The 15,913-nt window shown below is 35.1% G+C and overlaps 1 protein-coding gene across 2 annotated transcripts in view; it reads right to left on the bottom strand.

Annotated features, from left to right (window-relative positions):
- LOC124449577 overlaps positions 1-15,913 on the bottom strand; it is a 42,648-nt gene that overhangs the window by 17,571 nt on the left and 9,164 nt on the right. Inside the window, exons 9-20 of one of the 2 annotated variants that reach the window (XM_047000512.1) lie at positions 15,294-15,462; positions 13,410-13,768; positions 12,757-12,943; positions 12,388-12,652; positions 11,477-12,166; positions 9,239-9,928; positions 7,716-8,378; positions 6,227-6,969; positions 4,945-5,245; positions 3,569-3,874; positions 2,189-2,462; positions 682-840 (exon numbers count right to left, since the gene is read on the bottom strand). In XM_047000512.1, the coding sequence (XP_046856468.1) occupies positions 682-840; positions 2,189-2,462; positions 3,569-3,874; positions 4,945-5,245; positions 6,227-6,969; positions 7,716-8,378; positions 9,239-9,928; positions 11,477-12,166; positions 12,388-12,652; positions 12,757-12,943; positions 13,410-13,768; positions 15,294-15,462 (4,806 nt within the window). The remainder of the gene's footprint in view (positions 1-681; positions 841-2,188; positions 2,463-3,568; positions 3,875-4,944; positions 5,246-6,226; positions 6,970-7,715; positions 8,379-9,238; positions 9,929-11,476; positions 12,167-12,387; positions 12,653-12,756; positions 12,944-13,409; positions 13,769-15,293; positions 15,463-15,913) is intronic. The other variant, XM_047000513.1, reaches the window with a different exon arrangement.

Raw genomic sequence — 15,913 nt, 5'->3', positions numbered from 1 at the left:
CTTTAGCTACAAACTCAGTTCTAAAAGTATTTATACACTTCCTTTACAGACACTAAACATTCATTTACTACAATCTAAAGATAGTTGTGCGCATGACTGATGTTTCCATTTCCTTAGCTACAAAATCAGTTCTAAAAGTATTTATACGCTTCCTTTACAGACACTCAACATTCATTTACTCCAATCTAAAGATAGTTGTGCGCATGACTGATGTTTCCATTTCTTTAGCTACAAACTCAGTTCTAAAAGTATTTATACGCTTCCTTTACAGACACTCAACATTCATTTACTCCAATCTAAAGATAGTTGTGCGCATGACTGATGTTTCCATTTCCTTAGCTACAAACTCAGTTCTAAAAGTATTTATACGCTTCCTTTACAGACACTCAACATTCATTTACTCCAATCTAAAGATAGTTGTGCGCATGACTGATGTTTCCATTTCCTTAGCTACAAACTCAGTTCTAAAAGTATTTATACGCTTCCTTTACAGACACTCAACATTCATTTACTCCAATCTAAAGATAGTTGTGCGCATGAGTGATGTTTCCATTTCCTTAGCTACAAACTCAGTTCTAAAAGTATTTATACGCTTCTTTTACAGACACTCAACATTCATTTACTCCAATCTAAAGATAGTTGTGCGCATGACTGACTGATAATTGACATTAATTCACAAACCTTCTTTGGATCTTCTTTAAAGGAATCTTGGTTGTGGTTCAGAACTTGAGAGTAGATTATGATTTGTTGTGTAATTTCTCCTGGATAATCTTCGCTGAGCTCATTTATATTCTCTACTACATTATCCAATGATTCCGAAGTAGAATTTACAGGATTGACCTGAAAAATATATTTACAAAAATTTTTAAATTTTTCCTCATTACTTTGTTTACTTTATAGTTCTCCGTTGTTCATTCATCACTACCTACACTGACAAACGTTATCTTATTTCTTATATATTTTAGTTAGTGTAAAGACTGTTCTTGTTCTCTGTTGTTCATTCATCACTACCTACACTGACATACGTTATCTTATTTATTATATATTTTAGTTAGTGTAAAGACTGTTCTTGTTCTCTGTTGTTCATTCATCACTACCTACACACACGTTATCTTATTTCTTATATATTTTAGTTAGTGTAAAGACTGTTCTTGTTCTCTGTTGTTCATTCATCACTACCTACACTGACACACGTTATCTTATTTCTTATCTATTTTAGTTAGTGTAAAGACTGTTCTTGTTCTCTGTTGTTCATTCATCACTACCTACACTGACATACGTTATCTTATTTATTATATATTTTAGTTAGTGTAAAGACTGTTCTTGTTCTCTGTTGTTCATTCATCACTACCTACACTGACATACGTTATCTTATTTCTTATATATTTTAGTTAGTGTAAAGACTGTTCTTGTTCTCTGTTGTTTATTCATCACTACTACACTGACACACGTTATCTTTATTTTATCTATTTTAGTTAGTGTAAAGACTGTTCTTGTTCTCTGTTGTTCATTCATCACTACCTACACTGACACACGTTATCTTATTTCTTATCTATTTTAGTTAGTGTAGACTGTTCTTGTTCTCTGTTGTTCATTCATCACTACCCACTGACACACGTTATCTTATTTATTATATTTTAGTTAGTGTAAAGACTATTCTGTTCTCTATTGTTTATTCATCACTACCTACACTGACACACGTTATCTTATTTCTTATCTATTTTAGTTAGTGTAAAGACTGTTCTTGTTCTCTGTTGTTCATTCATCACTACCTACACTGACATACGTTATCTTATTTATTATATATTTTAGTTAGTGTAAAGACTGTTCTTGTTCTCTGTTGTTTATTCATCACTACCTACACTGACACACGTTATCTTATTTCTTATCTATTTTAGTTAGTGTAAAGACTGTTCTTGTTCTCTGTTGTTCATTTATCACTACCTACACTGACACACGTTATCTTATTTCTTATATATTTAGTTAGTGTAAAGACTGTTCTTGTTCCCTGTTGTTCATTCATCACTACCTACACTGACAAATGTTATCTTATTTCTTATATATTTTAGTTAGTGTAAAGACTGTTCTTGTTCTCTGTTGTTCATTCATCACTACCTACAATGACACACGTTATCTTGCGCTCTAAAGACGGCTTTCTCAAACTCATTTAATAAAAAATCAACAATACCACAACATGTAGCGTTAGTTTTGTATATTCTCCCAGTGCACTTGTTATTTCGACTTCAATTGCAATGCTGCCGTTCTTTTCTCCAGCAGGAAGTTGACTTTGTGAGGATTTCTGTTGTTCACCAGTGTACCATAATATCAACTGATCACCCTCGCTATCCTTTGCTTCAAATGGCGGGATGTAGCGTACACTGTAGGTCAGAGGAGGATATTCACTTTTCCATTTCTCGCATTCGACGTGAAATTCTGTTCTAGCAGCTTCGCCTTTGTCAGGACTGATGAAGATAAAGCAGAAAGGAAAATCAACTCAAGAAAAGTTCTAAGATGATTGGTAAATAATTTTATTTTAAGAATTTAAGTTGAAAACGTTGCACAGGACAACATAGCCACTTAAGAAAAAAGCAAATCGTTGTTAACTTTGACTTTGAAATTGTTGAATATACTTTTCCTATATTTAACCTCATAAGGCTGGACAAGACAGGTTTTCTTACAGGAGTCCCTTTCAGGAGACCTAAAGAGAAGCGGGGGAATTTCTTCGCACTTTATTTTCCGTTTCCGATTTCATTGTTCCGGTTCCGTTTCCGATTTCCGATGTCACTAGTGAGCAGCCCGTTTTTGACAGCGACAATACAGATATTTTTGTGTTTACTGCAAACACTATGAATTGATTTAATTTCCAACAGACAACATAAATTTGCCGATAAATTACTAACATCTGGGAAATTTGCATAAAAGATGTGACAATTCGAGCTGGCTTCGATAGTCACCTTCATCAAAAATACCTTAAAAAAATTTCAGCGAGTTCTTCATCATATTTTAAGCTTTAACAAACATGAAAATTCTAAATTTTTTGTCGTCGGAGAAAACTATAACGGCTTTATTTTAAAGGGCGAAATTTGAGGTGGTGGAGGAAGGCGCAATTTGAGGTGGGAGAGAAGGCGATTTTTGATGTGAAAGGGGGAGAGGAAGGTACATTTCGAGGTGGAGGGAGACGAAGGCGCAATTTGAGGTGGAGGGGGAGAGGAAGGCGCAATTTGAGGTGGAGGGGGAAGTAGTCACAATTTGAGGTGGAAGGGGAGTGGGGAGGAGGGAAGAACAGTGGCGAATCTAAGGAAGGTCAAAATAAATTCTAGAAGCTCATTTTAAATTCAAAAGATGTTTTCAAAAATGTTGCTGGTTAAAAATTTGAAAAGAATATTTAAGAGTAAAACACTCCACATAGGATTCGCTCCAAAAGTATTCTAAAATGAAAATATATTTTCAGTACTGTACTCTGACTTATCCTGGATTCGCTAATGAAGAAGTAGTGTTTTTATGGTAGGGATGAGGGAAATGACTTAAAATAAAATCTTTTAAAGGATGCCAACAAATATTTTCTTACCTCACGTTACATGTACCACCAGAAAGATGACCAACTGTTTCAAATTTATAAACAGACAGCGTTTCGGTTAAATTCTCGCTCTTAACTCTAAGTTCAACACGATAGAAAGTTTTTGGTTCAAGAGTATAAGCAGATATAATTAAGTTCTGTCTATCTAAAACAGCCGATACGTTCGCCACTGAACCATTTTTATAAAATAATTTCCACTTGTAGATAATTTCTTTTGTGGGTAAACATGCTTCACATTGTCCTTGAAGAGACAGTCTACTTGTGAGGGTAACACGAGCCAAGCAATTTACTCGACAACTAAAGACGAATAAACAAAATGCTTCAGTACACATTTTTTAAATTCAAGGGCATAGTTTAAAAGTCAAGAGTGAAGGTCAAGACTCGACAAGTACAGCCTCGGATTAGGAGTAGAGCCAAAAGTTCAGTTTGAAAGTCGAGAATAGCTACAGTTTTGGCGAAGAGCGTGTATTTGAAAGCCAAAAGTTCAGTTTGAAGTCAGAATAGCTACAGTTTTGGTGAAGAGTGTGTATTTGAAAGCCAAAAGTTCAGTTTGAAAGTCGAGAATAGCTACAGTTTTGGTGAAGAGTGTGTATTTGAAAGCCAAAAGTTCAGTTTGAAAGTCGAGAATAGCTACAGTTTTGGTGAAGAGTGTGTATTTGAAAGCCAAAAGTTCAGTTTGAAAGTCGAGAATAGCTACAGTTTTGGTGAAGAGTGTGTATTTGAAAGGCAAAAGTTCAGTTTGAAAGTCGAGAATAGCTACAGTTTTAGTGTAGAGTATGTATTTGAAAGACAAAAGTAAAGTTTGAGAGTCATGAGTATAATTTCAGAATCAAAAGTATATTTTGAAAGTCAAGAATACATCTTTTGAGTTATGAGAATAGTTTGAAAGAAAGTCAAAGAAAAATAAAGTTTAAGCACAGAATAAGAAAATACAGAAGAGTCACTCGTGTCGGAACCTTTGATGTTTTTGTCCTCGCGCATGTCGTGCTGCGCATGGTGGCCGCCATTATTCCAGCCAGATGATTAAGGTTTTTGACTGTTTCCTAACCTTCAAAATGATCCGAAGTCATTTCTTAAGTCAAAATATACTTGAATTCATTATTAAGTATTGACGTCATGTAACTTTAATGGTTGGAAACAAGTGAGAAATCCTAATCATCTCTGGCTGGAATAATGGCCGACACGAGGACGCATTGTACACCTGAGTGACCATTCTGTATAATCATTATTCTGTGGTTTAAGAGAATAAGGGTAAAGTTTGGGTCAGAGCTCTGTGAATGTTAGATATTACCCATTTTCACGCCTTTGCATTATAAATAACACCTAACTCTCGTTCTTAGGACTTTATAACGATGACATCCACTTACATAATTTTTGTGACAAGAGAACCATTTGCGACAATGCGAATCTTCTGCGTAACGTACGTACATTTCTCACGAAGGGAAACGTTGACGGAAAACTCAAAACGATCGCCCACCTTTAACAAACTCACATTTACTGTGACAATGGAGCTAACATTCTGCCAACTAATATTAGAACAATTAGCCACGCATTGCCAACGAAATACAAGATTAGATGAATCGAAAGTTTTGTCATCTGGGTCATAAGATTTGCTTGCATTTATGATCAATTTATTACTTCGCTCTACCACATCACGGCGAGATCCACCTGACAACAACAAAAAATACAGAAAAATGGTCAGTATACAAATAAATGTTTGAGCAATATGTAGTTTTTGTAGGCGGAAGCATTCCAACTTTTGTGTCATTTTATAATTTAAGATGATCAATACCTTTTAAATTACACTTCAGACTGGGACCCAACCTTAAACTACACTACAGACTGGGACCTAACCTTAAATTACACTTCAGACTGGGACCTAATCTTAAATTACACTACAGACTGGGACCTAACCTTAAATTACACTTCAGACTGGGACCTAACTTTAAACTACACTACAGACTGGGACCTAACCTTAAACTACACTACAGACTGGGACCTAACCTTAAATTACACTACAGACTGGGACCTAACCTTAAACTACACTACAGACTGGGACCTAACGTTAAGCTACACTACAGACTGGGAGCTAACCTTAAACTACACTACAGACTGGGACCTAATCTAAAAGTACAATACAGACTGGGACCTAACCTAAGACTACACTACAGACTGGGACCTAACCTTAAACTACACTACAGACTGGGACCTAACCTTAAACTACACTACAGACTGGGACCTAACCTTAAACTACACTACAGACTGGGACCTAACCTTAAACTACACTACAGACTAGGACATAACCTTAAACTACACTGCAGACTGGGACCTATCCTTAAACTACACTACAGACTGGGACCTAACCTTAAACTACACTACAGACTGGACCTAACCTTAAACTACACTACAGACTGGGACCTAACCTTAAACTACACTACAGACTAGGACCTAACCTTAAACTACACTACAGACTAGGACCTAACCTTAAACTACACTACAGACTACAGACTACAGACTAGGACCTAACCTAAGACTACACTACAGACTGGGACCTAACCTTTGAATACCTTTAGAGTAAGGCCTGAGTTTAAAGTATAATCTAAGCGTAGACGAAACCACAGTCCAAAGAACAAATGTGTATATTTTTACCATCAATAATAGCAACAGGATTGCTCGCTTCAATTTTTATGTATGTTTTGTCCACACTTGTATTCTCTCTGCGACCAGTTTCATTGCAGAAGGCGTTTACCTGAACTCTATATGAACCTGGATTGAATGTGCGTTTTTTGATGAAAAGAAATGAATTGTTAGGGAACGATAAATTAATTCTTTTATCTTCTTCATACACGCTCCAGTGGTAGGTCCAACAATCAGCACTTTTTTGTTCCTTTTTACATGACGTATTTCTAAGATATTCGACAGCATTGATACGAATATCGTGGCCGTATGTTGTAACGAAGGGTTCATCTTTCTCTCGTTGATCATAGATTTCAATAGCAGACTCACAATTGTGCGGTATTGTAAAATTTACGCTGGCAGATTCGTTGTTTAGATCATTGTTTGCAGTGACAATAATTTCCCATAATCCACCAGTGTCTGGAGTAAAATTCATAATATTACCATTTATGGTTTTATGTACGTCATCATTCGTTTCACCGTCCGTCTTTATTTCCCAAGTGTAGTCTACGTCAGAACCTGCATTCACATTAGCAGAAAACGTCAGACGCTTGCCGAAATAGTCATTTCCGATTAATCCATTTGAATCATCTAGATGCAAATTTAAGTTGACAATACGTTGAAGAATCTTTACTGAAGATGATTTGCGGAGTTTTCTTCTTTCAACGAGGAAAAAGGCCGTGATAGTGATGTTATATGTTCCTGTAACGTTGTATCTGTTTAAAGAAAATGTACATAAGTTGATGAAATATGATCTGATGAAACTGAAAACTTATCTACTTTATGATCTGATGAAACTGAAATCTTATCTACTTTAGTCAAATGTGTTTATTACGAACGATCTAATTTTGAAATCTGCAATAGCGTAGCCAGCCTTTTACAACATCATTCCCTTCTTTGGAAATCTACAGTTTTTACAGTAAATGATCATCACACAATTTTCACAGCCAGACCACATAAACGGGTTGGCAACTCCAGTAACAACTTAATACTCTATGTACACGACACCAACGTATTTATTAGGGCCTGATTATATGGAGACGAGCTGGCCCGGATAGCGAGCTAGCCCGATGATTTCAAGGGATTGAAAGAAGCCAAAACTTCAACTTTAAAAATTTCAACTGTTTGCGAAGCGCCACACGCCACTCCGATTGTAATTCTCAAATTAGGGAAATTGGTTGTTTTAATTTTAAATGGTTTGAGAAATTTATTAAATGAGAGTATTGTGAAATTGCTTGAGAAGATTTATCTGATGATAAGTATTCAACCTTTCCATTTGCCAAAACATTTAACGCCTGGCTGAATCCCGGCTACCGTGTTCTTGTAATCAGCCACTTAGAAATGTTCTGAGGTTGAAAGTTGAGTCTTTATATAATCCAGTTCTATCTGAAGTGATAAAACTTGAAACCTGTGAGCTGTGTGTGTGAGACATAAAGTAAGAGTTAAAATATATAAAACTTACGTCACAGTTGCGTTAAAGATCTTCGTCGTCGATTTACCACATGAGAACAACGCACTCTTATCATTGCCAAATTCAATGTTTATAAAAGATTTATCACCGGGTACAAAAAAAAATTGTACAGTGTACGGTAGGCTAACTTCTCCAGGATTTTCATCAGGAGATAGGTTAAATTTGAGATTCATGATGTCGCTACTACTAATGTTCACGCTGTTACGAATTTCATTCTCAAAAATAGACAGAAATGATTTACTTGGATCATAGAATGCAGCAGTTTCACAATTGTACGATATTGTAAAATTTACGCTGGCAGATTCGTTGTTTAGATCATTGTTTGCAGTGACAATAATTTCCCATAATCCACCAGTGTCTGGAGTTAAATTCATAATACTTCCATTTATGGTTTTACGTACGTCATCATTCGTTTCACCGTCCGTTTTTATTTCCCAAGTGTATTCTACGTCAGAACCTGCACTCACATAAGTAAAAAACGTCAGACGCTTGCCGAAATAGTCATTTCCGATTAATCCATTTGAATCATCTAGATGCAAAGTTAAGTTAACAATACGTTGAAGAATCTTTACTGAAGATGATTTGTGGAGTTTTCTCCTTTCAACGAGGCCAAGAGCCGTGATAGTGATGTTATATGTTCCTGTAACGTTGTATCTGTTTAAAGAAAATATACATAAGTTGATGAAATATGAATGTAAACATGTATGTACTCAAAAGAGATCTGATGTTGAAACTTGATTTCTTATATACTCCAGTCTAGTGTCTTCATCAGGATTGATCTGATGTCGAAACTTGAGTTCTTGTATATTCCAATATATTGTCTTCATCAGGAGTGATCAGATATTGAAACTGAAATCTTATCTACTTTAGTCAAATGTGTTCATTAGGAGCGATCTAATTTTGAAATTTGCAATAGCGTACCCAGCCTTTTACAACATTATTCACTTCTTTGGAAATCTACAGTTTTTACAGTAAATGATCATCACACAATTTTCACAGCCAGACCACATAAACGGGTCAGCAACTCCAGTAGCAACTTAATACCTTATGTACACGACACCAACGTATTTATTAGGGACTGATTATATGGAGACGAGCTGGCCCGGATAGCGAGCTAGCCCGATGATTTCAAGGGATTGAAAGAAGCCAAAACTTCAAGGTTAAAAATTACAACTGTTTGCAAAGCACCACAAGTCACTGCGATTGTAATTCTCAAATTAGGGAAATTGGTTGTTTTAATTTTAAATGGTTTGAGAAATTTATTAAATGAGAATATTGTGAAATTGCTTGAGAAGATTTATTTGATGATAAGTATTCAACCTTTCCATTTGCCAAAACATTTAACGCTTGGCTGAATCCCGGCTACCGGGCTCTTGTAATCAGCCACTTAGAAATGATCCGAGGTTGAAAGTTGAGTCTTTATACAATCCAGTTTTATCTGAAGTGATAAAACTGGAAACCTGTGAGCTGTGTGTGTGAGACATAAAGTAAGAGTTAAAATATATAAAACTTACGTCACAGTTGCGTTAAAGATCTTATTCGGCGATTTACCACATGAGAACAACGCACTCTTATCATTGCCAAATTCAATGTTTATAAAAGATTTATCACCAGATTCAATAGAAAATTGTACGGTGTACGGTAGGCCAACTTCTCCAGGATTTTCATCAGGAGATAGGTTAAATGTGAGATTCATGATGTCGCTACTACTAGTGTTCACGCTGTTACGAATTTCATTCTCAAAAATAGACAGAAATGATTTACTTGGATCATAGAAGGCAGCAGTTTCACAATTGTACGATATTGTAAAATTTACGCTGGCTGATTCGTTGTTTAGATCATTGTTTGCAGTGACAATAACTTCCCACAATCCACCAGTGTCTGGAGTAAAATTCATAATACTACCATTTATGGTTTTACGTACGTCATCATTCGTTTCACCGTCCGTCTTTATTTCCCACGTGTAGTCTACGTCAGAACCTGCACTCACATTAGCAGAAAACGTCAGACGCTTGCCGAAATAGTCATTTTCGATTAATCCACTTTCAAAAATTGGTCGTATCTTAGCGTTTGAATCAACTTGATATAAAGTTAAGCCAGCAATACGTTGGAGAATCTTTACTGAAGATGATATGTTAAGTTTTCTCCTCTCGACGAGGCCAAAGGCCGTGATAGTGATGTTATATGTTCCTGTAACGTTGTACCTATTTAAATAAAATATAAATAAGTTGATGAAATATGAATGTAAACATGTATGTACCCAAAAGATATCTGATGTTGAAACTTGAGTTCTTATATACTCCAGTCTAGTGTCTTCATCAGGAGTGATCTGATGTTGAAACTTGAGTTCTTATATACTCCAGTCTAGTGTCTTCATCAAAAGTGATCTGATGTTGAAACTTGAGTTCTTATATACTCCAGTCTAGTGTCTTCATCAGGAGTGATCTGATGTTGAAACTTGAGTTCTTATATACTCCAGTCTAGTGTCTTCATCAGGAGTGATCTGATGTTGAAACTTGAGTTCTTATATACTCCAGTCTAGTGTCTTCATCAAAAGTGATCTGATGTTGAAACTTGAGTTCTTATATACTCCAGTCTAGTGTCTTCATCAGGAGTGATCTGATGTTGAAACTTAGTTCTTATATACTCCAGTCTAGTGTCTTCATCAGGAGTGATCTGATGTTGAAACTTGAGTTCTTATATACTCCAGTCTAGTGTCTTCATCAGAGTGATCTGATGTTGAAACTTGAGTTCTTATATACTCCAGTCTAGTGTCTTCATCAGGAGTGATCTGATGTTGAAACTTGAGTTCTTATATACTCCAGTCTAGTGTCTTCATCAGAAGTGATCTGATGTTGAAACTTGAGTTCTTATATACTCCAATCTATTGTCTTCATCAGAAGTGATCTGATGTTGAAACTTGAGTTCTTATATACTCCAATCTATTGTCTTCATCAGAAGTGATCAGATGTTGAAACTTGAGTTCTTATATACTCCAATCTATTGTCTTCATCAGAAGTGATCTGATGTTGAAACTTGAGTTCTTATATACTCCAATCTATTGTCTTCATCAGAAGTGATCTGATGTTGAAACTCGAGTTCTTATATACTTTATTCAAATGTGTTTATTAGGAGCGATTTTGAAATCTGCAATAGCGTAGCCAGCCTTTACAACATCATTCCCTTCTTTGGAAATCTACAGTTTTCACAGTAAATGATCATCACACAATTTTCACAGCCAGACCACATAAACGGGTCAGCAACTACAGTAGCAACTTAATACTTTATGTACACGACACCAACGTATTTATTAGGGCCAGATTATATGAAGACAAGCTGGCCCGGATAGCGATAGCCCGATGATTTCAAGGGATTGAAAGGAGCCAAAACTTCAAGGTTAAAAATTACAACTGTTTGCAAAGCACCACAAGTCACTGCGATTGTAATTCTCAAATTAGGGAAATTGGTTGTTTTAATTTTAAATGGTTTGAGAAATTTATTAAATGAGAATATTGTGAAATTGCTTGAGAAGATTTATTTGATGATAAGTATTCAACCTTTCCATTTGCCAAAACATTTAACGCTTGGCTGAATCCCGGCTACCGGGCTCTTGTAATCAGCCACTTAGAAATGATCCGAGGTTGAAAGTTGAGTCTTTATACAATCCAGTTTTATCTGAAGTGATAAAACTTGAAACCTGTGAGCTGTGTGTTTGAGACATAAAGTAAGAGTTAAAAATATATAAAACTTACGTCACAGTTGCGTTAAAGATCTTCTTCGTCGATTTACCACATGAGAACAACGCACTCTTATCATTGCCAAATTCAATGTTTATAAAAGATTTATCACCGGATTCAACAAAAAATTGTACAGTGTACGGTAGGCTAACTTCTCCAGGATTTTCATCAGGATATAGGTCAAATTCGAGATTCATGATGTCGCTACTACTAGTGTTCACGCTGTTACGAATTTCATTCTCAAAAGTAGACAGAAATGATTTACTTGGATCGTAGAAGGCAGCAGTTTCACAATTGTACGATATTGTAAAATTTACGCTGGCAGATTCGTTGTTTAGATCGTTGTTTGCAGTGACAATAACTTCCCACAATCCACCAGTGTCTGGAGTAAAATTCATAATACTACCATTTATGGTTTTATGTACGTCATCATTCGTTTCACCGTCCGTTTTTATTTCCCAAGTGTATTCTACGTCAGAACCTGCACTCACATTAGTAAAAAGCGTAAGACGCTGGCCGAAAAATTCATTTTCGATTAATCCACTTTCAAAAATTGGTCGTATCTTAGCGTTTGAATCAACTTGATATAAAGTTAAGCCAGCAATACGTTGGAGAATCTTCACTGAAGATGATATGTTAAGTTTTCTCCTCTCGACGAGGCCAAAGGCCGTGATAGTGATGTTATATGTTCCTGAAACGTTGTACCTGTTTAAAGAAAATGTACATAAGTTGATGAATTAAAGATGTAATTGTAAATTGACAATTAAAGGTTTCAACAGCGGAGAAAAAATCCTTTATCATGCGTAACCTTAGGTTAAAACTTTAAGTTCGATTGTACACTTCAGTGTAGTGTCTTCATCAAAAGTTTGAAACCAACGAGTTGTGGCAGACTTTATGTAAGTGCAGTTTAAAATATAAAAACTTACGTCACGTTGGCTTGAAAAATCTCATTCGTCACGTTACCACACGAGAAAAAAGAACTGTGATTATTGCCAAACTTGATGTTTATACGTGACTGATCACCAGATTCAAGAAAAAATCGTATGGTGTATAATACACCAACTTCGCCTGGGTTTTCAGCTGGATTCTGGAGAAATGTAAGGTTCTTGACGGGCACAACCACGGCAACAACATGGCTAGCGTTTACCTTGTTGATCATATTGTACGCAGTGATGTTTAAGGCGTACTGTCCTAGAAAAAATGAAAACAGAAAACAGTGCAACAGAGAACGATAAGAATCTTTATTATTCATAAAATATATAAAAATTCATTAGATTCATGGATTGAGTTTTTACCTCTCAAATGGTATCTATGTTTTAATTGTGTTAAAGAGGTTTCTGTCAATCCACCATCGTCACCGAAGTCGACGATGTAGGTGACGTTGGTGCCATTTGATACGTTAAAGGAAAATGTTAAATTTTCCATTGTCGGATAGTATACATTAGCGAGAGGCGAGAATATTTGCAATCCGGTAATGCGTTCCTGTCAAAATTAAATATAGTAAATGAAATCAATCTTTGTAAACTATTGTTAATAAAACGTATATTTCATATAAAATCATTCTTATATTACTACTAATGTTAATCAAATGTGTATTTAAAGCAAAATTAGTCTTTATAAACTGATGTTAATACAACGTATATTTAATATAAAATTACACTTTGTATGGCTACTAATGTTAATATAACGTATGTTTAAGATAGAATTATGCTTTATAAATTGATGTTAATAAAACGTATATTTAATGTAAAAATATTTTTATATAGCTACTAATGTTAATCAAATGTTTATTTAAAATAAAATCATTCTTTATAAACTGATGTTAATAAAACGTATATTTAATAAAATGATTCTCTAAATACTGATGTTAATAAAACGTATAAATTTAACAGGATATTTTGTCTACATACTGATGAGTGTATAAATGTAAAATCTCACCAACACAAACCTGAACAAGAATAGTTTGACTGACAAGAGCGAATGTCGAAACAGCAGAAACGTTAAGATTAAAAATCACATTAAATTTTCTTGCGATAATTGGCATTTGAAAAACGACACCAGACATTACATGAACACGAAACCAAATAAGAGAGCTGTTAAAGCGTTGGGTGGCATTCGTGATCTTCACACTTTGATTTCTTTTGAATTTCTGCCCACAAAATATACGAAGACCAGAGCCTGCCATATCGACACCGCTGACCGTTGTTATATTGCTGAAGTGCAGAGCAATGACGTCACCACGACGAACTTGGACAGGATACGGGAGTTTATAGACATGAAGATTGATATTTGCATCAACCTGAAATTCTACAAAAATTTCGTTTTATTTGCTACAAAAGCAAAATTTACTATATTTCTTTAAATTGTCGCCTGGTCATGGTTTATAAAGCAACACTTGTTGTTTGAAATTGGAAATAGATTGTTTGAATAATTCTAAAACCGCCATTACCGATGGAAATATGTATGTTATACTGTAGTCAATCATAGAGAAGTGTATGTTATACTGTAGTCAGTCATAGAGAAGTGTATGCTATACTGTAGTCAGTCATAGAGAAGTGTATGTTATACTGTAGTCAGTCATAGAGAAGTGTATGTTATACTGTAGTCAGTCATAGAGAAGTGTATGTTATACTGTAGTCAGTCATAGAGAAGTGTATGCTATACTGTAGTCAATCATAGAGAAGTGTATGTTATACTGTAGTCAGTCATAGAGAAGTGTATGTTATACTGTAGTCAATCATAGAGAAGTGTACGTTATACTGTAGTCAGTCATAGAGTGTATGTTATACTGTAGTCAGTCATAGAAGTGTATGTTATACTGTAATCAGTCATAGAGAAGTGTATGTTATACTGTAATCAGTCATAGAGAAGTGTACGTTATACTGTAGTCAATCCTAGAGAAGTGTATGTTATACTGTAGTCAATCATAGAGAAGTGTATGTTATACTGTAGTCAATCATAGAAGTGTATGTTATACTGTAGTCAGTCATAGAGAAGTGTATGTTATACTGTAGTCAGTCATAGAGAAGTGTATGTTATACTGTAGTCAGTCATAGAGAAGTGTATGTTATACTGTAGTCAGTCATAGAGAAGTGTATGTTATACTGTAGTCAGTCATAGAGAAGTGTACGTTATACTGTAGTCAGTCATAGAGTGTATGTTATACTGTAGTCAGTCATAGAGAAGTGTATGTTATACTGTAGTCAGTCATAGAGAAGTGTATGTTATACTGTAGTCAGTCATAGAGAAGTGTATGTTATACTGTAGTCAGTCATAGAGAAGTGTATGTTATACTGTAGTCAGTCATAGAGAAGTGTATGTTATACTGTAGTCAGTCATAGAGAAGTGTACGTTATACTGTAGTCAATCATAGAGAAGTGTATGTTATACTGTAGTCAGTCATAGAGAAGTGTATGTTATACTGTAGTCAGTCATAGAGAAGTGTATGTTATACTGTAGTCAGTCATAGAGAAGTGTATGTTATACTGTAGTCAATCATAGAGAAGTGTATGTTATACTGTAGTCAATCCTAGAGAAGTGTATGTTATACTGTAGTCAGTCATAGAGAAGTGTACGTTATACTGTAGTCAATCATAGAGAAGTGTATGTTATACTGTAGTCAGTCATAGAGAAGTGTATGTTATACTGTAGTCAATCCTAGAAAAGTGTATGTTATACTGTAGTCAGTCATAGGGAAGTGTAAGCTTCACTGTAGTAAGTCATGAAAAAGGGCATGCTATACTGCAGTCTATGACAGAGAGATTTCATACACTGTTAAATGTTAAAGACGAGTGCAGTTTATGAATTATCAAATACACTATGTTCATTGTACCTTCACTGACAATGTATTCAGTATAATTGACTTCCACATTAGATTTTAGACAACAATATTTGGATTTCATCTGTTGTTCTGTCAACAAAATACCACTGCAAATCTCAGTCGATGGAACACATTCACCACGACAAGCTTTTGTACCCGACAAACAGCGAGGAGACCAAACCTTAAAACAAATTGTAATTTTCTCTCCAACTCCTGTCAGTGTCAGATTGATACACAAAAAATCAATGTACTTGATCACTATATACTTATGTCATAGTGAGGATGGTACATAAGAAATCAATGTACTTGATCTACTTATATTTATGTCATAGTGAGGATGGTACATAAGAAATCAATGTACTTGATCTCCTTATACTTATGTCATAGTGACGATGGTACATAAGAAATCAATGTACTTGATCTCCTATACTTATGTCATAGTGAGGATGGTACATAAGAAATCAATGTATTTGATCTCCTATACTTATGTCATAGTTAGGATGGTACATAAGAAATCAATGTACTTGATCTCCTTATACTTATGTCATAGTGACGATGTTACATAAGAAATCAATGTATTTGATCTCCTTATACCTATGTCATAGTTAGGATGGTACATAAGAAATCAATGT

Source organism: Xenia sp. Carnegie-2017, unplaced genomic scaffold (genome assembly GCF_021976095.1).
Source record: "Xenia sp. Carnegie-2017 unplaced genomic scaffold, XeniaSp_v1 HiC_scaffold_23, whole genome shotgun sequence".
Taxonomy (NCBI): domain Eukaryota; kingdom Metazoa; phylum Cnidaria; class Anthozoa; order Malacalcyonacea; family Xeniidae; genus Xenia; species Xenia sp. Carnegie-2017.
This window is presented reverse-complemented; position numbering and strand designations above follow the sequence as displayed.